This window comes from Gorilla gorilla, chromosome 2, assembly GCF_029281585.2.
Source record: "Gorilla gorilla gorilla isolate KB3781 chromosome 2, NHGRI_mGorGor1-v2.1_pri, whole genome shotgun sequence".
In the NCBI taxonomy this organism is placed as follows: domain Eukaryota; kingdom Metazoa; phylum Chordata; class Mammalia; order Primates; family Hominidae; genus Gorilla; species Gorilla gorilla.
Genome location: NC_086017.1, coordinates 160,511,621 through 160,533,401, shown reverse-complemented (window position 1 = coordinate 160,533,401; position 21,781 = coordinate 160,511,621). Strand labels below are relative to the sequence as shown.

The following is a 21,781-nucleotide window of genomic DNA, read 5'->3' as shown; positions in this document are numbered from 1 at the left end:
AGTTGAGGCAAGGAAGCCAGGTATAGTCCGCCTCCTCAGTGGTTAGAGATGGCTTCTCCTCAGGGAGGGGCCATGGCTTGGGTGACGCAGCTTCCTTAGGCAGAGGGCAGTCCCTGAGAGAGTCTGGGCTGTGCATGGCTAACACTCATAGCACACTGTCAGCAGGAGGAGGAACAAGGGCCTCAGGCCAGAGAGAGAGCTGGACTGTGTCCCATCAGGGTCTACCAATGACAACATTGTTGTCACACCAAATTTACTGCACACCAATCCAAGGATTATTGCTTCTAGGTGAATGACACATAAGAATTAGTCATAAAGGGCAAGTCTTGACATCAAATTCCTGACAACACACGAAACCTATATAATGTGATAAAAGGTTATGTATCATTCATGCTCTTTATACCTATGTGACACTGGTAGGTGAGTATCTTATATGTTAGTGCTCCCCAAGTCCCTAAAGTTCCCACAGAGGCAAAAGAGCTATTTGAATGATTTCCAATACTATTCTAAAAATAAAATCTAACAATAGAAATTTTTTTTATTTTTTATTTTTTCACTCTGTCACCCAGGCTTAAGTGGTGCAATCACAACTCACTGCAGCCCTGACTTCCTGGGCTTAAGCAATCCTCCCACCTAAGCCTCCTGAGTAGCTGGGACTACAGGTGTATGACACAATGCCTGACTAATTTTTTGATATTTTTGTAGACCCGATGTCTCACTGTGTTGCCCAGGCTATTCTCAAACTCCTGGGCTGAAGAGATCCTCCTGCCTTGGCCTCCCAAAGTCTTGGGATTACAGGTATGAATAAACATGGCTGGACTATTCTTTTTATGTTGAAATAACTTCAAACTTACTACCACGTTGCAAGAATAGTACGAATACCTCCCATATACCCTTTACTAGATTCACAAATTAACATCTTGTCATATTCACTTTATAATTTTCTACATAACCACCATACTATAATAATAAAAATGAGGAAATTAAACATTTATAAAATGCTGTTATCTAACCCACGGTCCATATTTAAATTTTACCAATTTTAAATTTTACCAATTGTCAGAGTAATGTCCTTAATAGCAATAGTTTTCCCTCCGGTCCAGGATCCAATTCAAAATAGTATCTTGCATTGTGCGGTTATATGTCCTCAGTCTCCTTCAACCTAGCATGTTTCCTCAGTCTTTCCTTACTTTTGTTACCTTGATGCAACTGAAGATTGCAGGCATCTTTGGCAAGAATAAAATAGAAACAACTATATTGGTTTTCTGTATTGCAGTCAATCAATTTTCACATAGCAGCTAAAAACAACACATAATTATTATCTCACAGTTCCTGTGGATCAAGACTGGGCAGTTTAGCTGGGTATTCTATGAGGATATAATCAAGATTTTTAGGGAATCAAAACATTATAATATACAGAAAATAAAAAATATAAACAATACATCCAGAAAGTAAGGAAGTGGCCAAAGAATAATGTCCTGTGAAAAGGACACAGGAGCCAGCTTTAAAGGGCTTTCACAGGCCAAATCTGGGACAATTTGAGCATTAGTAATAGATTATAATTCATTGAACAAAATAGGACTTCATGAGTTCATAGAGATATTAACTAAAAGTTTGATGAAAAAGCAATATTGACATTGTCTGAATGCATCTCCCCACAAAATACTATTTACAAAGGGGGAAAAGAGTAAGTGCACTGGAGAAGCCTGGTGGACACCACCTTCATCAAGTGATTCAAGTAAACATTGCTTGTAGTAGACTAAGGGGTATGGTAAGCCACCTCATAGGATGCAATGAGAACACAGCATCACCATGGCCAACTTTATCATGTCCCTGCCAAATCCCTGACTCCTAGTATTCACATCCTCATATAATCCCCTCCTCTTGAGTGTGGGTGGGACCTGTGACTTGCTTCTAATCAATAAGATAAGGCAAAGGTGATGGGATGTCACTCCTGTGATTGTGTTACATTATGTAAGGATCTGTCTTGCTGGTAGACTCACTCTAGAGTCTTGCTCTCCTGCTGACTTCGAAAAATCATGAGCCCTACAAATACTAGGAAATAAATTCTGCCAACAACCTGAGTAAGCTTCAAAGTGAATCCTTTCCCAGTAGAGCTGGGGACAGAGACCAACACCCCTCTCAGCCAGGAGCATGTCTCTAATATGTAAACTAACCAGACCAGATCCTTATCTCTTCCATTTGGCTATACACACAAGAGGTAACCCTTCTCTGCTTTAGTCATTCCAAGGCCAGGTACCAGGCAACTAGGGGACACCTCTATGGCTTAGAGCCTATGGAAAGTATTCAAACCTAAACAGTTCATCTTGCCCTGCTTTTCACATGGCCATGGGCCTGGATCTCCTCTCACTCCTGCCCCTCTGCCTCCTGGCCACCCCGGAGCTTTCCCCCGAGGCCCTTTGTGGTGTCCTGTGCCTCTTGTCTTTAGGATCTGTGAGTACAGTAAACTGTGTTTTCCTGAGCCTCCTTGTATGTCCTCTTGTGACCTCACCTGAATGATTATCTCATGAAAGAACACAGAACACCAGCACAAAATATTCCATAATCATCTCATATTGTTGTTTCAGCCCTGATATCAGCCACTTCTCCAAAGTCCAAAGTGCCTTGGTTCCTTTCATTGGAGAACCATATTGAGAAACCAATATCTGGGCACTACATGTATTTTACCTATAATGGTATTAACACTCGTGGTAATACTTGTTCTCTTCAGACCAGTTCCTCCAGGTTTGAGGCAACACCGTATAGTGGTTAAGAGGCTCTGGATCTAGACTGCCTGAATTAAAATTCTGGCCATCCTGGACAATCTGTGAAGCCTTGGGAAAGGCACTTAAGCTCTTACAGTTTTATACCCTGTGTGATAGTGTTTACGATAGCACCTACCTCAGAAGGTTGCTGTGGAACGTAGTAAGATATGAGTGTGACGCTCTTAGACTCATGCCCGGCATTCAGTGATTACTCAGTAAATATTTGTTGGGTGAATGATCCTTATGTTGATCAGAAGCTCTAACTGAAGAATGAAAATGAGGGGAAAATCTTGCTCCACATCCTTTTCAGACAATAATTAACATATTGATTTGTCAGAGATCTCATCCTCCTGTGAGACTATCTTCCTTTAAGACTTTAAGAATTCCCTGTAATAATCTTGTTAGTTGTCTTTAACGTATTGACAACCTAGAAGAAATCCCTGTAAAATGTCACATATGTGATCTAGAAGGAAAAAAATGCTTTCCACTTACACTTGTTTATGTTCTTCCTTCTTCTTCATTAAAAAAAATAGAAAAGAACTCACACAAGCCTGGTGCCAAACCTGGATGTGTCTCTGTGTCCAGGACTCTGATTCCTAAAAACATCAAGTCATTATAGAAGACATCAGGACCATTGAGAAGACAGTCAGGAAATCAGAGGGGGAGAAGGTCAAGAAGGACGAGGCCCTGCAATCCTTTTTATTCCCCTGGTGTCCTCAGGATGGTGAATAAGAACTCTAGGAACCTGCACCTGCAAAAGAAGATCCAGGGCAATGTAGAGATTCCACATCCTGAGCTTGCTTTGATGTCTTCTTGCCAGCTATCCCCAATTCCTGATTTAGTTCCTCTTAGGGACAGCTATTCTGAAGGGTCTCATCAGAGAAGCTTATTTGGTTTCTATTGGACAAGGAATAAATGCATTACAAACATTCCAGATAATGTTTATGTTTCAAATTGGTTTTTCAGTTCCTTTGCAATTCCTGCTCAAGTTTTCCTCACCTTCTAAGTCTGAAAAAGTAATTTCCAAATCATGGTGAAGGCATTCTTGAAAAATCAGGACCTTGTAGAATCTTACAGTCATTTGAAACAGGCCAGGCTAACGGTTTAACCTGAAAGTGGAATGGATTTCCCATCAGGGTTCCCGTAGTGAACAACTATGTTTTTGTAACGTAACACAATAAAGGGAGTTGTCACTAGATGATTCAGCTAGTTAGAATCTCAACTCCCTTTCTGGGGAGGAAATCTGAAGCATGGTGTTTGTATTAGAGGCTAGGGTCATGCTTATTTGGACTTCAGTTCTCCCGCATCAAAGCCAGTCAGAGACTATGAACAGGTAGGGGGAAGGAAGGTCAACTGTCCACCTGGGCCAGAAGAGCAAGAAGTGTAGCCAAACCAAATCTGTCACATTTTTTTGGGTGTCTATCTTTCTAACACATACGCTGACTCGTTCTGTCTCTCTCTCTCTCTCTCTCTCACACACACACACACACACACGTTTCAACTCTCCACTGCTGTAAAGCTGTTCTTGGTAAAATTCCCTAGGGCAAAATCAACTGTAACTTGAGTTTTCAGCTCACTTAGTATCAGTGGGAAATTTGCCATGTTGGACTTTTACAGCCACAAAAACCAGTTTGACTGAGAGTGGCGAGGCCATGAGGTCTAGGTGGAGTATGAACTCACCAACTTGGAATGATTACTTGGAGAATGCTCACACTGCCTCTTATTTATGCTTCTGTCCAAGTCTTTGAGAGTGCTGAAGTCATAGAAATGACCAAACAAATATATAGTAGGAAACTTTTTAATTCAGAACTCAACCACAAAAAAATGCCCCTCTGTCACCAGGGATCCCTGGAAAATGGTGTCTAAAAATCAGCTCTGAGCAAACCATCCTCAGTTCTTGTCCTTGTGGCATCTTCAACTCCCAACTGATGGAAATCTCACTGGTCTGAACTTCAAATGGTATGAAACCAGGAGTGGAGAGTTTCACCCCAACCTTTCTGCAAAAAAGCAAGCATATTTTATATAAGGTCAAAAGGCCATGTGAGGCAGGAGAATAGAGACTGGAGGCAGGGAACCTAAGGCTTTTCACACTGACTTCCTAGAACTAAATTGAAAGGAAAACCCTAACTTTCCATGCCTCAGTAACAGAAGGACCAGAGGCTACTCCCTTTGACCTTTTCTGCGTGGCAGTTGGGAAGTTGTCTGTAAGCGACAAATCAGACTTATTGCTGGTAGAGACTTTGTTTGCAATTTAGTAACTTCACTCCAGACTCTGAGTGGTCTGACTGTGGCTCTGATCAGACTGATTGTGGGCGGAGTCTTCAGTTTGCATAGTGGCTCTGATCAGACTGATTGTGGGCGGAGTCTTCAGTTTGCATAGAAGTATAACTTTGTAACTTCACCCTACCCTCTGATTGGTTGCTTTTTGCAACCAATCAGATGTTTGCACAGGAGTGTGACCTTTGTAACTTCACTTCATCCTCTGGTTGGCTGCTTTCTGCAACCAATCAGACTGATTGCGAGCTACCACTTCATTTACATGAGGTAAGCATGAAGTGGCCAATGAGAAACTTCCAGGGGTATTTGGACCTAAGAAGATTCTGTATTCAGGCCCTTGAGCTGGTGCTCGGGTCCACTTCCACACTGTGGAGTGTACTTTCATTTTCAATAAATCCCTGCTTTTGTTCTTTTGTTGCTTCATTCTTCGCTTTGCTGGGCGTTTTGTCCAATTCATTGTTCAAAACGCCAAGAACCTGGACAACTTGCAATCATGACCAGTGACACAGGTAGGGAAATCCTTTTACAAGTTAGACCAGGGTAAAGGAAATGAAAATAGGCCTTATTATTTCTCTCCTCTACTGAATCTAGACAATTCTTTTAAAAACTTTTAATTGCACACATCTCTTGTTTGTTGATAGTTCTATTTTGCTACGATAAAACCAAGTTTGTAGAACAGGAGCTGTAGCTTTAATTTTGAGACATCAGGTTAACCTTGAAATCATTCATTGAATTAAAGTAGAATCCAAGTGATTAATGTCTCAAAATTGTGTTATTTAGAAGTGCCAAAGAAACAGTCCCCGAATCTGATCAACATTGTAGTAAAATCAGCCCAGTGTGTGAAGGAAAGAGCATGGGTATGTGAGTCAGGGAGACTTGCGTAGGAGGAATCCAGGCCTAATTACTCGCCAGCCTTGTGACTTTGGCCTGCATGCTTAACCCAGATGAGCTTCAGTTTCCTCACCTGTAAACAGCTTTGCACAACGGAGCTGTAAAGTTAAATGATGGCATCAGAGTGACTTGCATGTTCCCACTCTCCTTCTGCTCCACGCTCCTCTTCCCCTGAATGCGCAGAAACTGGATACGTATTACCCAGGAACCCTGAACAGTTTTTGTCATTCTCCCCAAAGGCAGCTGTGATCTGTGGAAGGAGGCCAGCAGGAGAGAACTTGCTACTTTTTCCAGGGAGGACCTGGTCTCCCATCAGACAGAGAGAGGAGCTGCAAGTGGCCTGCTACTTCTCCTGGCTCACAAAGAGAACCACTTGGTGAACCAGGTTCAAAAGGTGCAAACACATGAATTCATCAGTTTAAACTTTTTAGGGTTTTTTTTAAATTTTAATCAATGGTTTTTCTTCTCAACTGAAATGAACCTTGCTGGACTTGTGTAGCCTCATGTATAAAACTAGAAAGTTGGGCCACCTACATCAGTGGACTTCAACTCTGCTTGGGCACTGGAGTCATTTGGAGGACTTACTTAAAATGCAGATTCCTGGCCTCATCCACAGACATTCTGTTTCACTTGGGCTGAATCAGGGTGTGTCGTTTTAGAAAACCATAGACCGTTTTCTGTTGAAAATCAAATGGTCTTTGAAGCCCTCCACATCTCACATGCCAGGCTCTAATTATTCAACCCAAGGAAATGATACTCAAATCAGAACACGAGAGTCCTTTCCCCTTCAAGTATTTGTGCACTAGTTGCCCTAGGTGCCCTGGATGCCTTCAGCTCACCCATTCAAGAGGAAGTCACACCAGCCCTTCTGGGTAGCTAGCCCTCAGGAAGGGAGACCCAGAGCCACATCTTGAGCTTCATTCAGACCACAGGGCAGGCACCCCAGGAGGTGTCTTGTCTGAAAATGGTAACTGAGACCTGGGAGAGTTCTTGGCTTAATGAGCCATCAGCTGAGCAATGTTGAACTAAAATTACTAGATAAAGATGGGGAATTGGTGATTAATTCTGGTTTAATTGGGCCAACAGAGCTTATTTTTTAGCCCAAGAATAACTTGAGCTACAACCTAAAGTGAAGGGAAAGCCAGGAAGCTGTGTGTAAGGTGGTTTTACACTACTCCCTGCCTCTGCATCTCTTTACTGTGGTTGTCTGCCTTGATTATAGTTCCAAATAAAGGACAGCAACTGGCTTCCCTGCCTGGTCCCACACTCACCTTTTCCTGAGAATGACTTCTCCTGCATGTACCTGGTTGCAGGGACGGCTCCCAGCAGCCATGTTTATGCAGGCCCCACAGGCATGGGCACCTGACCCCACAGGCATGGGCACCTGGCCTGGTCTTGTCCAATGCATGTCCCTTCTCTCACAATCTGGACTTGGGATGAATCTCTTGAACTGAAAAAACTATAAACTTCAGAACTGTCAGTAGCCATATTTTTTGTGTGTGAACTGAGAACCAGAGACAATGAGACTGCACTAAGAAGAATAAAGTATATGGATAGAAAGAGTCAAAAATGCAAAATGTGGAGTATGACATTCCGAATTTCCAGACCTTTGTTCCCCTGTCCATGAGTTCCATCATCCTATCTGCATCTCCACCTTTGAAGTTTATAATTAATGCCCCTTTGTTTTAGGTAACTCAACTGGCTTCTGTTACTATAATCAGAATGCTCTAATGAGCATTGTTACTATATAGGAATCATTACATTTGTCATGTTCAAATGAGTAAGAAACTACAAGGAAGGAGAAATACATGTGGAAAAACACAACTGGGGTGCAGGAGATCTGAGTTCAAATCTTCCTTCTAGAATCTCACAACCACATAGAATCATAGACTGTTTATGTTAATTCTTAAAGGTAACCCAGTTCCACTGCCAACTAGCTAGATGACCTTGGGAAGAGTTTTTAACCCCTGTGGGATTAACTATAAAATGGCCATAATGATTCCATTCACTCTATGAGGCTTCTTTCAGCATGAAAATCTATGCTTATATAGCACTTGATATAAGCAAAAGGAGTTTCCCCTGGAATTATTCTTGAAGCCACATTCTGTGCATGAAAAGGTTGAAAGAGCTAACCCTAAGAAGCATATACCAGCTGCTTATGTTAATGATAGGTAAAATTGAACATTTTCTAATTTAAATATAGTAAATGTCAATTTTCCCTAACTTTTCATAAGATGTTTTGACTTTGCTTAAACACTAATCTTAGAACTGAACATATTCAACTTCCCTCTTCATCTGAACAAAATTTGGCGAATATTGAGAGCCAACTAAATGCCTGACACTATGCTAGCCGCTGTGCCCTCAAAGAAGAAAATAGAAGGTCCCTGCTCTCTGAGACTTCAGTGAAGGTGGGGAAGCTAAGTAGGATACGCACTCATGCATCGTGGTCAGATCGGAGCTGCCATGCAGGTGTGGGGTGTGTAAGAGCAAAGCGGGAGTCATGAGCAGGCTGAGGGTGGGGTGGTGGGGGAAGCAGGCAGGGGTGTGACGAAAGGCATCACGGATGAAGTAACAAGTTCAGTCAGGGTAACAAGGCAGGGGTAGGGTAGGCTGGGCAAGAATAGCAGGGCCTTTCTGGCAGTTTTGGCATATCCAAAACATGGGGCTGAGAACCAGCAGCTCATGCTCTGGAACCTGCAGTTCTGTGATGCAGTAAAAACTACCGCTTCCAAGGGTATCATGGATTAAGGGTGATTCCAGAAGGGATGAGGGAGCTAGAAATGAGTTTTACTATAACCGGGGGAAGTCCAGTATTTTAAACTTTATCACGAAAGATAACAAAGGAATCCAACATATACTGGAGTGATAGAATCCCAGAAAAGTAAATATAATGAATCACAGATAGAGACATCTCCTCTGAGAGAGCGGGCTGAAAAAAATAGTAAATAATCATAAGTAACTTTTTCTGAGTGACTGCTAAATGCAAGATGCTTCAAGCTTTATACACATTGACTCATTTCTGCATACCACAACCCTATAAGGCAGATTCTATTATTTGTCTCAGAGAGGTCCTCTCAGTAAGGCCTTCTCCTTCTCCCACCTATCCCCCTTTTCTGCTCTTATCACCATCTAATACCCTCTGTGTTTTACTTACTATTTTTTATTTGCCTCTCTCTTTTTGATAGAGTGGATACTCCTTAAAGGCAGGAATTTTGTTGTTTGCTTTGCTTACTGCTATATCCTCAGCACTTATAACACATAGTAGGAATCAATAGATGTTGGTGAATGAATGAACTATAGAAATAGAGGTACATGGTACACAATGGTTAATAGCTTGCCCCAAATCAAACAACCAGGCAGTGGTAGGGCCTGGGAGCAATGGTGTGAGTGGCTGGGAGATCTTGGGCTCACAGAGAGGCACAATGAAATTGAGGGTGGGGAGACTGGAGCATCAGCCTGGTTAAAAAGAGGCTTAAAAACTCATAGATTCACTTATTTTAGTCATCCAACTATTCAATACTATTTACTGAGCCCCTATTATGCACCAGACATGCTCCAGGTACTGGGGAAACAATGGTGGACAAGGCAGAAGGTGTCTGCGCTCAGTGGGGAGGGGAGGGAAGACGGCAACAGAAAAGCAAACAAGCAAATACACAGAATAACTTCAGAGGCTGATAAATTCTGTGATGATAATACAGCAGAGTAACGTGATGGAGCATAACTAGAGATAGGGGGAATATCTTCACTAAATAGGTCTTTAGAGAGGACTTCTTTGACAAAGTTACATATGAGCAGCATCCTGCAGCATGTATGTTTCTTTTTTCTGGGGAGAGGGTTTTATTATAAGATTTTCAAAAAAATCTTTTATTTTTTATTTTAAGATTCTCAAAAACCTGCTAAGAACCACTCTTCTAGCCCTGCTTTTTGTCTTATAGATTAGGAAATAGTCCTGGAATGTAAGTGACTGGACTGAGTCCACACAGCTGGAATATAGCAGAGTTGGGGGTCTCACTCCAGGCTTTCTCTTTCCAAGCCCCTCACTCTTCTCCATGCCCTACTGACTTGGAGATGGGGGAAAGAAGACAAAAGGAAATGTAAGCACTTGAGGGTGAAGTCTTTGTATTAGTCCATTTTCACACTGCGATAAAGAACTGCCTGAGACTGGGTAATTTATAAAGGAAAGAAATTTAATTGACTCACAGTTCTGCATGGTTGGGGAAGCCTTGGGAAACTTTCCATTATAGCGGAAGGTGAAGGAGAAGTAAGACACCTTCTTTTTTTTTTTTTTTTTTTTTTTTGAAACTGAGTCTCGCTCTGTCACCCAGGCTGGAGTGTAGTGGCGCTATCTCGGCTCACCACAAACTCCGCCTCCCGGGTTCACACCATTCTCCTGCCTCAGCCTCCCCAGTAGCTGGGACTACAGGTGCTCGCCACCACGCCTGGCTAATTTTTTTGTATTTTTTTAGTAGAGATGGGGTTTCACCATGTTAGCCAGGATGGTCTCGATCTCCTGATCTCGTGGTCCACCCGCCTCGGCCTCCCAAAGTGCTGGGATTACAGGCATGAGCCACTGCACCCGGCTGCAAGACACCTTCTTTACAAGGCAGCAGGAAAGACAAGTGTCGAGAGAAGGGGGAAGAGCTGCTTATAAAACTGTCAGATCTCATGAGAACTCACTCACTATCACAAGAACAGCATGGGGGAAACTGCCCCCATGATTCAGTTCCCTCCCCCTAGTCTCTCACTTGACACGTGAGGATTATGGGGATTACAATTCAAGATGAGATTTGGGTGGGGACACGAAGCCTAACCATATCAGTGATTTAAGAATCACTTTCCCCCATTTTGGCCCCAGGTGGGATAGATCAGCAGACAGGAGGGTTGCAATGATTATGCTTCAACAAAGGATGCCATCATTCACCCATAGGCTCTGTCACCAGTGGAATCCTGTCTCCAAGCCGTCGGGCCAAACACACGTTCCCCGTTGTTGGACACATGGTGGTGACCCAATGATGCTCTTGTGAGGATTTGCCTGCCTCCGCCTGAGCAGGTGGGTGGTTCCAGGCTTCCCAACTCCACTGATTTATTTCCTCAGGCCATCCTGGATTCTGGCTTCACCTCTGTTAGTGTGCTGAGGCCACACTTCTTGGGCCCTCCTCCGGTCCCGTGCCACATCACTAACCACAGCTGGTCTCCTCAAATTTGGTATGTGTCCCTCCCTCTAGTTCCAGGCCAAATCCTTCAGACTCTAGATTCATGAACCTCATTCACCTTCTTCTTCTCAGCTAATGCCTACCTACCTTGGTCCTTTTCTATTTTCTGTACTCTCTATCTTGTCCTGGTGACAAGGCCCTCCAGGCCTGGCCCCACCCGGCCACCCTGTCCACCTCCCACCACCATCCACTGGCTGGTGCAATCTGCTGTTCAAGGCATAAATTTATTCAGTGCCCAGCCCCTCCTTCTGCAAGGTAACCACCTAGAAAGTTGGTCTAACACCCTTTCTCTGCCCTGTGTGGGGAGCCTGTGGAAGCTGGTCTCAGGATCTGGCTGGGTAAACCATCTGTTTACCTCTGTGTGGGTTCTGACACTCCTAGCCAGTTCTGTTTCTCTGAACCTTGTTTCTCCACTCTGCTTGCCAGGTCCCTTTGTCTTATTTTTTTCTCCCTCTCCCTCCCCCTCATCCTTCCTTCCTTTTTTCCTTCCTTCTTTCCTTCCTTCCTTCCTTCCTTCCTTCCTTCCTTCCTTCCTTCCTTCCTTCCTCCCTTCTTCCCTTCTTCCCTCCCTCCTTCTCTCCCTCCTTCTCTTCTTTCCTTCCTCTCTTCCTTCCTCCTTTCCTCTTTCCTTCTCTCCCATTCTCTTCCTCCCCCTCTCTTCTTCCTCTTTTTATTTTTGTCCCATGCTTTAGGCCTTCCTTGGCCCTTCCTGGCATTGCTTTTCCTGACAGCAACACTCAATAATTTTTAAAAAGCACCTGAGCCCTTTGTGTTGACTGATGCCACCTCCGTTGTGGTGCAGATTTGTTTTAGAGGCAGATGTCCAGGGACGCTGAACACTGAAATCCATCCTGCAGAGCTTGCTGTAGGCAGAGTAAAGAAGTTTGCTCTGTAGTTTTCTCAACAGCCTTCTCAAATCCATGGGAGATGTCTCAGACACCTTGTATTTAATAGACAAGGAAATGAGCTCAGGAGATTTGCCCCAGGTTGTAAATTAAATCAACACAAAGGTAGAAATGAACACAGAGCTCTCAGATTGGAAGCTGTCCAGACAGCTGCATGGGGCACGGGCACAGCTCACTGTCTTTCAAAGCCTCAACCAGGGCTGTTGCATCTCGGACACTTGGCAGTTACTGGAAAGTCGTGTTAGGCTTTCCTGTTGATTCTTTATCTTGTGGAGGAGTTGCACAGTCAATGCCTTGTTCAAGATTAATCATTTTCCCTGTTGCCTATGACTGAGGCTGTTTCTCACATCCTGCCCCTGGTTTTGCCTGTCCCAAGGATTTCGTCTGAAGGGCGGGACATTCCCCCTGCCTCTTCGCACCACAGCCAGAGCCTGCCATTAGGACCAATGAAAGCAAAGTACTTCATCCACCCAGTGACTAAGAATCGCAGTATTTAAGAGGTAGCAGGAATGGGCTGAGAGTGGTGTTTGCTTTCTCCACCAGAAGGGCACACTTTCATCTAATTTGGGGTATCACTGAGCTGAAGACAAAGAGAAGGGGGAGAAAACCTAGCAGACCACCATGTGCTATGGGAAGTGTGCACGATGCATCGGACATTCTCTGGTGGGGCTCGCCCTCCTGTGCATTGCAGCTAATATTTTGCTTTACTTTCCCAATGGGGAAACAAAGTATGCCTCCGAAAACCACCTCAGCCGCTTCGTGTGGTTCTTTTCTGGCATCGTAGGAGGGGGCCTGCTGGTAAGTCATTCAGGATTATTACTGAATTCTCTCCTGTTTCCTAGATGTTTTCATTATGTATTTTCATGGAAAGTTTTTTGTAATGCATATTTCTAAATCAAGTGACTTTTTTGTTGCTGTTCATTCCTTTGAAAGCAGATTATACAAAAGCGAGATTGGTACAGTATAGCATAGTAATTTTATGAGATGTTGTTTTACAAAACGCTCTTTCAACTAAAAGTGAACTGCCTTTTTGCTAAACTCTATAGGTAGGAAACAGATATTCACTTTTAAATCAGATTTGAGAGACTATAGAGTTTCTACTAGAACGGGTAGTCATTTAACATTTGCCCTGGGGAGCCGGAAGGGGTTGGCTGGTTCTCTGCCTAAATCAACAGTTTTGAATCCAAATTCTCTGCTGTTTATTTTCAGCCATCTGTGATAGGGAAAAATAATGAATTGTGAGTGCATTGCTATTTTAAAAGAACTCTAAGCTTTCTCCTTTATGTAATGCTGGGGTGTGGCGTCTAGGAAAAACCCTACAGTTAGCAGCAGGTCGGTATCTGAAGCTAATAGTGGAATGTGTTGTTTTTTCCAAGAATTGTTTTTGATTGAAGTGAGAGGAATTTCCCTGCCAACCTGGGAGCTGAAAGCATTAGCTTCAACCACAGCATGGAAAGAATGTGAACAAACTTAAGTTTGCTACTTTAAAGTGCTGGGATTAAAAATTTTAAGGAGAAATTTTATGGAATGGTACCATACGTGATGAATTTTCTTAATCAAGTAAAAGATAGTAAAACATTTAAACCTAATACACTGATTATGGCATGGTAAATCTGCCCTAAATTATTTATTTAATAAGATTCAATTTTATTTTATTTTATTTTATTTTATTTTATTTAATGAGATGGGGTTTCGCCATGTTGCCCAGGCTGGTCTTGAACTCATGGGCCCAAGTGACCCTCCTACCTTGGCCTCCCAAAGTGCTGGGATTACAGGCATGAGCCACAGTGCCCGTCTGCCTCAAATTTAATCATTATTATCATGTTAACATGATTATTTGTCTTAAACACATCACACTTAAGTTTCTTTCGATCTTGAACCTGAAGTATTTCATATTTACTATATTTTAAGAGCTTAATATTGTTAAGTTAAAACTATGCATTTGTATAATCAAGGAAGCAGTTCATATTTATTATATATAGCTTTCATGTCTCCCATTTACAAAAAAGTCTCAGTTATTCTATTAAAGATTTGTTGGTATATTCTGCATTTTACAAGGGGAAAAATCAGATTTAAAGAAAGGGTTTAATATTTCCAAAACAGAGTTTGTATCTGGGGTTGTGTGATAAACTCTTGTGGAATAAACACATTTACAGTTTATTATTTTACTCCTCCCATGTTACACCCTCACCCTAAAAAATGCTTTGACAGATTACTTGAAAACAAGCAGATATGACATTTAGATGGTCTTTTTCTCCTCAGAGGTTTACATTCATTGAGATATCTGGTCAACCTAATCAAAGCCAGTTAACGTCATTGGAAATAAATATATTTTACCAAGAGATGCCTAACCCGACCCATATGAGCCTGAGCAAGTCAATGACCTGACTTTGTTTGTTTCCTAACCAGATGCTCCTGCCAGCATTTGTCTTCATTGGGCTGGAACAGGATGACTGCTGTGGCTGCTGTGGCCATGAAAACTGTGGCAAACGATGTGCGGTAGGTCCTCCTGCCCTGGTGGTGAAAATGATTCCTAAGATGTAGCTGTGGCACTCTGTGGCTCACTTCCTGTGTTTCTGCTTTTCCCTAGATGCTTTCTTCTGTACTGGCTGCTCTCATTGGAATTGCAGGATCTGGCTACTGTGTCATTGTGGCAGCCCTTGGCTTAGCAGAAGGACCACTATGTCTTGATTCCCTCGGCCAGTGGAACTACACCTTTGCCAGCACCGAGGGCCAGTATGTAATTATTCTCTACATGGCTACACATTTTTATCCACCACATGTATATAGTGGCAGCTCTATCAAAGCAGATAGGCATCCACTTATCCATCCATCCACCCACCTAGCCAGTGTTTATTCTCACTGACTCAGGCATGGTTTAGGCAATAGGTATCCAAGGATGGATCCCCAGTCCCTGACCTAAACAAATTCTAAATGCTTCTTTTCTTTTCTTTCTTTCTTTTTTTTCCCCCCCAGAGACAGGGTCTTGATCTGTCACCCAGGCTAGAATGCAGTGGCACAATCATAGCTTACTGCAGCCTCTAACTCCTGAGCTCAAGCAATACCCCTTCCTCAGCTTCCCAAATACAAAGTGCTTTTGAATAGATTCAATAATTCAGTCCTTATAATAACCCTATGAAGTGACTTCCTATTTTAAAGATGAGGAAACAAAATCACAGAGAGATGGAGTAATTCATCCAAGGTCACGTTGCCAGAAAGTGGCAGTTAGCATTTGAACCCAGGCAGTCTAGATGTACAGTTTGTGTTCATATAGTGCATCTCAATTACTTCATACATTATACCAGAACAATTGCCCGATTAAGTGTAACACATTTTACTATTTTATAAGAAAGTATTATAGAATCCATACATAATAAGAATGGCAACTATATGAATTTAACCCAAGCCCAGGGCAAATCATGCCCTTACCCGTGTGTATACATGCACTCATATAAAACATACACATACATACACTCATATAAAACATACAAACTATGTACAATGCCCCCTTTTTTAGTTATTAAGCTATATAAGTAAGGCCTATTCACAATCATAATATCAGGATAATTTGTGCTGTTCCACCATTCTATGTTGATACTTATTTTTTTTATCAGTTATCCAGAAAAGAACAGAAACAGCACAGCTGATAGAAACGGATGTATGTGGTGATGAATGGATGACATGTTTCTTTGAGCAGGAGTTGATTCTGAGTTTACCTTTTCCCTACTCAACTTTCTGAAGTTGAATTTTGAAAGGTTTAGTTTTGAGATTCATGATTAAAAATAATATTAATAATGAATTATATTATCAAGAATGTTTGTCCCCATGAATTTAAAGCATGTAGTGAGGATATATGAATCTCACAAATTTAGCACAGTTATGAGATCATGAATTTGAATTAGCTGGGTTCAATCACAGCTCTGCACCTATCTGTAGGAAAAGGTGAAATGAGCTCTCTGTATCTCAGTTACTCCACTGGTAAAATAAAATCAGTGGCAATTGTCATGAGAATTAATGAAATAATATGTAAAATGTTCCCCACAGAGGCTGCCACATTGTGTGCAACTGCCACTGTTAGCTGTTAATATTAGCTACTACCTTACAATAAACATAACCCAATGGTAGCCTTTGAAGGAAAATTGATACTTACAGAAGTTTGAAATTTTGGTGTTCAAAACTGTGATCAATCATGACTCAGCTTTTATCAGAACATACTGGATGTACTAGTAGAAAATGGCTATTCACATATGTACAAACATACAAAACTATTGCACAAACAGACTTCTAAGAAAAGTCATGACTTCTGCAGCCAGAATGCAGGGAGAGGTGGTAGTATCACTAAACGGGTTTTAATAGCTATTTGACTGTTTGCCCCTCCCATTATCCACTCTGGATTCTACAAGAAACCTTCCTCCTCTTCTATGTCATTCTTCATTTAAAACTGTCCAAGGATTTCAATATGGGAAATAACTAACAGTCACAAGCCACAGGTTAGTTGCCTGGGAGCCAGGTGGAGCCAACAAATTTTTTTTACATTGAGACCTGAAAATATAGATTTTTGTTCTGCTGACATGCAGAAACACAGGGCCACAAAAACAGAACTTTTTTTGAAATGAACAACTATAATCTCTGATTGGCTTAATGAACTATTCTAAAGTTAGGTCTCAAATTCCAAGCCCCTTTGTTCTGTTGTGGAAGGAAGTCGTGATAAGAAAAGAATTATACCAGGCCTCTTTGTGGAATTAAGTCAAACCTTGATTTTCCCACATGATTGTATTATATTTCGTTAAGAATCCAAATACTCTGTAGCAAAGGCTGAAATTCTAGGAGAGCTATCAGAAGTAGAATTTTTCAGACTGGAAGAATATCCAGGTATTTATAAAATCGACTAAATCCTAGAATCTATAGTCAGATATCACCTCAGTATGGTTTGCTGACATTTCACAAAGCAACTTCACGTTGTTATTTATCATTCAACTGCTTTTAAAATGTGTTGAGTGGCTATTGTGTGTCAGATATTGTTCTAGCGGCTGGATATACAATGATGAATAGGTCTGGCTCCTACCTTCATGGAGCTCAGCCTTATTGAATAGATACATAAGCAGGTGTTCTCCCTGGACTAGGTTAGGTGCCCTTCCTCTGTGGCTCTTCCATACTTTGTTTACCGATCAGCATATCTGTTGCATTGAGATTACTTGTGACTTGTCTCTTCCTTTAGAAGCTATGCTCTTTCAGGACAGAGCCCGTGCCCTGTGCTCCATTATATCCCCAGCTCTGGCTCAGTGTCAGACTCACACTGAGTGCTCAATAATCTTTGTTGAATGAGCGAATGCAGTGTGCTACATGCTATTATCAACTCTTGGGCACAGCATCATGAAAGTGAAGAGCTATCAGCCGGGCGTGGTGGTTCACGCCTGTAATCCCAGCACTTTGGGAGGCTGAGGCAGGAGAACGGCTTGAACCCGGGACGTAGAGGTTGCAATGAGCCAAGATTGCGCCATTGCACTCCAGCCTGGGCAACAGAGCCAGACTCCATCTCAGAAAAAAGTAAAGAGCTATCAAATTAGTTGGGTTTAATCCCATGAATTTGCTTCATGTTGCAAATTAATTTATTCCTTAAAAACAAAAAATAGCTTTGCTCCAAAGGTCTCAGTTGAAAAATTCCAGCATATTAAATATCCAAACTTGCCAGAATCTGGATAATTTACAGCAGTAACAAATTGAGATGTAATAAAATGATCTAAATTAATATTTTAAAGTTCAAAAAAAAACTAGCCTAAAGAGATTGTATTTTCTAAATATTCACTTGATATTGAATACAAATACCCATCTTTTATACCAATAACAACAATAAAATTGGAAAACAGTTTTAAAAAACACCTACACGTACTCTACTTTAGCACATGAATTATTTTCATTTTTCCGCATTTGCTCATAGTTTATTTCCTATACATACATGAATCTTACCTAGCTTTAAACACAGCACAAATATATTTCTGCATTTTTATTTTTGTTTATAAGAATTCAGATGCCTGTTAGGGAATATAAACATCATTATAAGGTGAGAATTTCTGACCATGTAATCCTAGATTGGGGTCAAAAATTATAAATGATAGTTTTATGTTTATCATTACAGTAGGATCTGGGCTAAATTCCTCCATTTTGTGGAATGACATGCAGTGGAAGAAACTTACACAGGATATTGAATAATTCATTCCTTTTTTCTGAATGAAAAACCACCAAACAAAAGTAGTTTATGAAGTATCCCCTCAAGTATGACCGTGTGTCAGAAGTTTCTCTTTTTACCCACAGGTACCTTCTGGATACCTCCACATGGTCCGAGTGCACTGAACCCAAGCACATTGTGGAATGGAATGTATCTCTGTTTTCTATCCTCTTGGCTCTTGGTGGAATTGAATTCATCTTGTGTCTTATTCAAGTAATAAATGGAGTGCTTGGAGGCATATGTGGCTTTTGCTGCTCTCGCCAACAGGTAAGAACCTACATGAAAATGTCGTAGTCTGGCCCTGGTGTTAATATACCATTGTTTTCTTCATAAAGAAAAAGGCAAAACCAAACATGCTCGACCTACCAGCATTTATTCTGATATCATCTTTGTAGCAACACAATTATAGCATTCACTTTAGCTGTCAGTAACAAGCTTCCTCGAGTCTCACAGTCACAGGATTGTCTTAGTTCTTTGCAGTTGGCTCTATGTACACAAGAACATGCTGCCCATAGACACAGCGCTCCCTTCAGGATCTAATCCACTGCCTCTGCTCTCGCTGCAGAGACAGAAAAAAAGTGATGTCTGCACTTTGTTTGCTGTTATATTCCCAACTAGTATACATAAGTAATAGCCAACCATTCAATGCATCAGGCACTATGCTAAACCCATTTTTCAGATGAGACTATGACTCAAATATTAAGCAATAGGCTTGAGATCACCTACTCAGGAAATAACAGGCCTCAAACCTTGAGTCGCTTTGTGCAAAAGCTCCTACTTTTAACCTGTGTTCCACACTTGCTGTTTGGTTGGATTTTCTGCAATTCCTTCCTAATAAGGAGTCATAAAAATGCCTAAGCAGTAGGTATGGAGAATCACTAGCAATCTTTGAACAGCAGCTCATGAAAAGCCTTTCGTTGTGAAAGAAAACCAGGAAGCACTTGTTTCCTGGGGATATGATTTAGGAGAAAAAAATGCATTTGTTTGTAGCAGTGAAAGTTCTTGTTTCTATATCCTCCTAAAATATATATCTTATTGAATTGATGAAAGTCCAGCTTTGATCCTATCTTTGAGAGGGTTATTTTATGTCTTATATTTTTCAAACCATTTACTCCTCTGGTGCCAGATCTGTTAACTTTCTTTTAAAAATAAGAAAAAACCTAATGAAAACTGAAAGCCCATTGCTACCATGAAAAACTTTGCTGAAAATAAAAGGAAACTTTCTGTAATTTTGGGGGAAGGTTAAAATGAAAATCTAGTTTTCCTTATCAGGCAAGTATAGCAAGATTAATAATTTCTTTGGCAAATTTCCAAGAAAATAAGGGAATGGGAAACCTTCAATATGGAGCTTCTTTCAAGCAATACGGTTGGGGAAGGGCAGAGAAGTATCCTCTAGGGATTCCTGTCATGCAGCTTACCTTTAGCCTTGAATTTCATACAAGGCAGTGTTCAAAGTAAGTGATTACTTGTACTAAATGTACTCACTTAGTACACTTAGTACATTTTGGGGACAGGCATAAAGAGCCAATGACCAAAATGGCTGAAGTGATTTGGCAGGGAATGATACTCTCCTCTGATTTGGGGTAGTAAATACACCGGGTTTCCCAGCTGAGTCACTGTAGGGATGGCTTCTTCCCAGATACTACAGGGAAGCTCTGTTACCTTTGTTTATAAGACAAAAGACACTTTCAAAGGGCAGGCCTTTTCATGTAGAAGAGTCAGGTCCATAACTCGGTAGCATTTAATTTGAAAGGTTATCCACATTGAGCTCATACCAGTGTGAAACTTCCATGGCATTATCTTTTAAATCCCTAAGATTAAAACCCCACACAAATGCACTCAAAGCAACCCAACATCAGTATCCTGCAGTTTCTATGGGCCCTTTCTGCAGCCTTTACTCATGGAAGACAAGGGATCTGGGTTTGTTTAGGAAACATTTTGTGACCATTGTCCAAGCCTTAAGTATGGTTGGCCTAAGCTTTGCTGAAGCTGAGATCAGTCTGTTTATGTTTGCTTAAAATAGGAACTTAAAGGACTAAAATATCATTATTTATCTTGATTATAACCTAATGGTATTTTATTTTCTTTACAGCAATATGACTGCTAAAAGAACCCCCCCAGGACAGAGCCACAATCTTCCTGTATTTCATTGTAATTTATATATTTCACTTGTATTCATTTGTAAAACTTTGTATTAGTGTAACATACTCCCCACAATCTACTTTTACAAACGCCTATAAAGACTGGCATCTTCACAGGATGTCAGTGTTTAAATTTAGTAAACTTCTTTTTTGTTTGTTTATTTGTTTTTGTTTTTTTTAAGGAATGAGGAAACAAACCACCCTCTGGGGGTAATTTACAGACTGAGTGACAGTCCTCAGTATATCTGAGATAAACTCTATAATGTTTTGGATAAAAATAACATTCCAATCACTATTGTATATATGTGCATGTATTTTTTAAATTAAAGATGTCTAGTTGCTTTTTATAAGACCAAGAAGGAGAAAATCCGACAACCTGGAAAGATTTTTGTTTTCACTGCTTGTATGATGTTTCCCATTCATACACCTATAAATCTCTAACAAGAGGCCCTTTGAACTGCCTTGTGTTCTGTGAGAAACAAATATTTACTTAGAGTGGAAGGACTGATTGAGAATGTTCCAATCCAAATGAATGCATCACAACTTACAATGCTGCTCGTTGTTGTGAGTACTATGAGATTCAAATTTTTCTAACATACGGAAAGCCTTTTGTCCTCCAAAGATGAGTACTAGGGATCATGTGTTTAAAAAAAGAAAGGCTACGATGACTGGGCAAGAAGAAAGATGGGAAACTGAATAAAACAGTTGATCAGCATCATTGGAACACGGGGAGGAGTGACGGCAGGAGGACCACGAGGAAATACCCTCAAAACTAACTTGTTTACAACAAAATAAAGTATTCACTACCATGTTGTTGTTGTTTAGTTTCATCATCCTTAAAAGTTCTCTTTTTTCTCCCCCCCTTTTCTTTTCCAGTTTGCAAGTTATGTGGCCCCTATTGCTAACGGCTTCCTGTCTTTTTGTTTCTTTATCCTACTCTCTCATCCTCTTTCTCCTCTTCTTTCTCTGCTGTCTGTAAATTGCCATTGCTGTACCTGTGGGATCATCAGCCCAGTTAGGCAGTGGTCCTTTCTACCAGGTGCTGCAAGTATCAGCCTCCCTGGAAGGGTAACAGGCATTTTTCTCCTTACTGTACAGGGTTAGGCTCTTTCAAGTGACAGGATTCCTGGACTTATTAGGAATTTTCTATAGAAATGTTCCGTTTTTGGTGTTCATTGGTCTGGACAACAACAGACAAGCAAATTTATAAAGAAGCATAACCAGCTATTAGACAGCAGAGCTCCTCCTATGGGCAAGCTGCCCTGCAGTGGGCGGCTCCTGACTGAAGGTTTCAGCCCATTCTGTACCATAGTCCCTCTGGCAGGCTGGTGAAACCTACAGACACCTTCGAAGAATAATGTTC

The 21,781-nt window shown here is 41.3% G+C and overlaps 2 protein-coding genes across 3 annotated transcripts; one reads left to right on the top strand and one right to left on the bottom strand.

Annotated features, from left to right (window-relative positions):
- Positions 1-4,547: 4,547 nt before the first annotated feature.
- On the bottom strand, positions 4,548-12,442 carry LOC134758104 (uncharacterized). Its single transcript, XM_063704292.1, has 3 exons — positions 11,905-12,442; positions 6,007-6,183; positions 4,548-4,762 (listed from the first exon to the last, which is right to left on the bottom strand). The coding sequence occupies exons 1-3, from the start codon at positions 12,066-12,068 to the stop codon at positions 4,576-4,578; spliced, it is 528 nt and encodes a 175-aa protein (XP_063560362.1). The 5' UTR covers positions 12,069-12,442; the 3' UTR covers positions 4,548-4,575.
- Positions 12,421-21,227, top strand: TM4SF1 (transmembrane 4 L six family member 1). 2 transcript variants are annotated; one of them, XM_019023846.4, is made up of 5 exons: positions 12,421-12,849; positions 14,461-14,550; positions 14,642-14,787; positions 18,364-18,544; positions 20,370-21,227. In XM_019023846.4, the coding sequence occupies exons 1-5, from the start codon at positions 12,673-12,675 to the stop codon at positions 20,382-20,384; spliced, it is 609 nt and encodes a 202-aa protein (XP_018879391.1). In that variant the 5' UTR covers positions 12,421-12,672; the 3' UTR covers positions 20,385-21,227. The 2 variants fall into 2 exon arrangements, with proteins under 2 accessions (XP_018879391.1, XP_018879392.3); XM_019023847.4 differs by having other exon boundaries at positions 12,481-12,849; positions 18,364-18,564.
- The last annotated feature ends 554 nt before the right edge of the window (positions 21,228-21,781 follow it).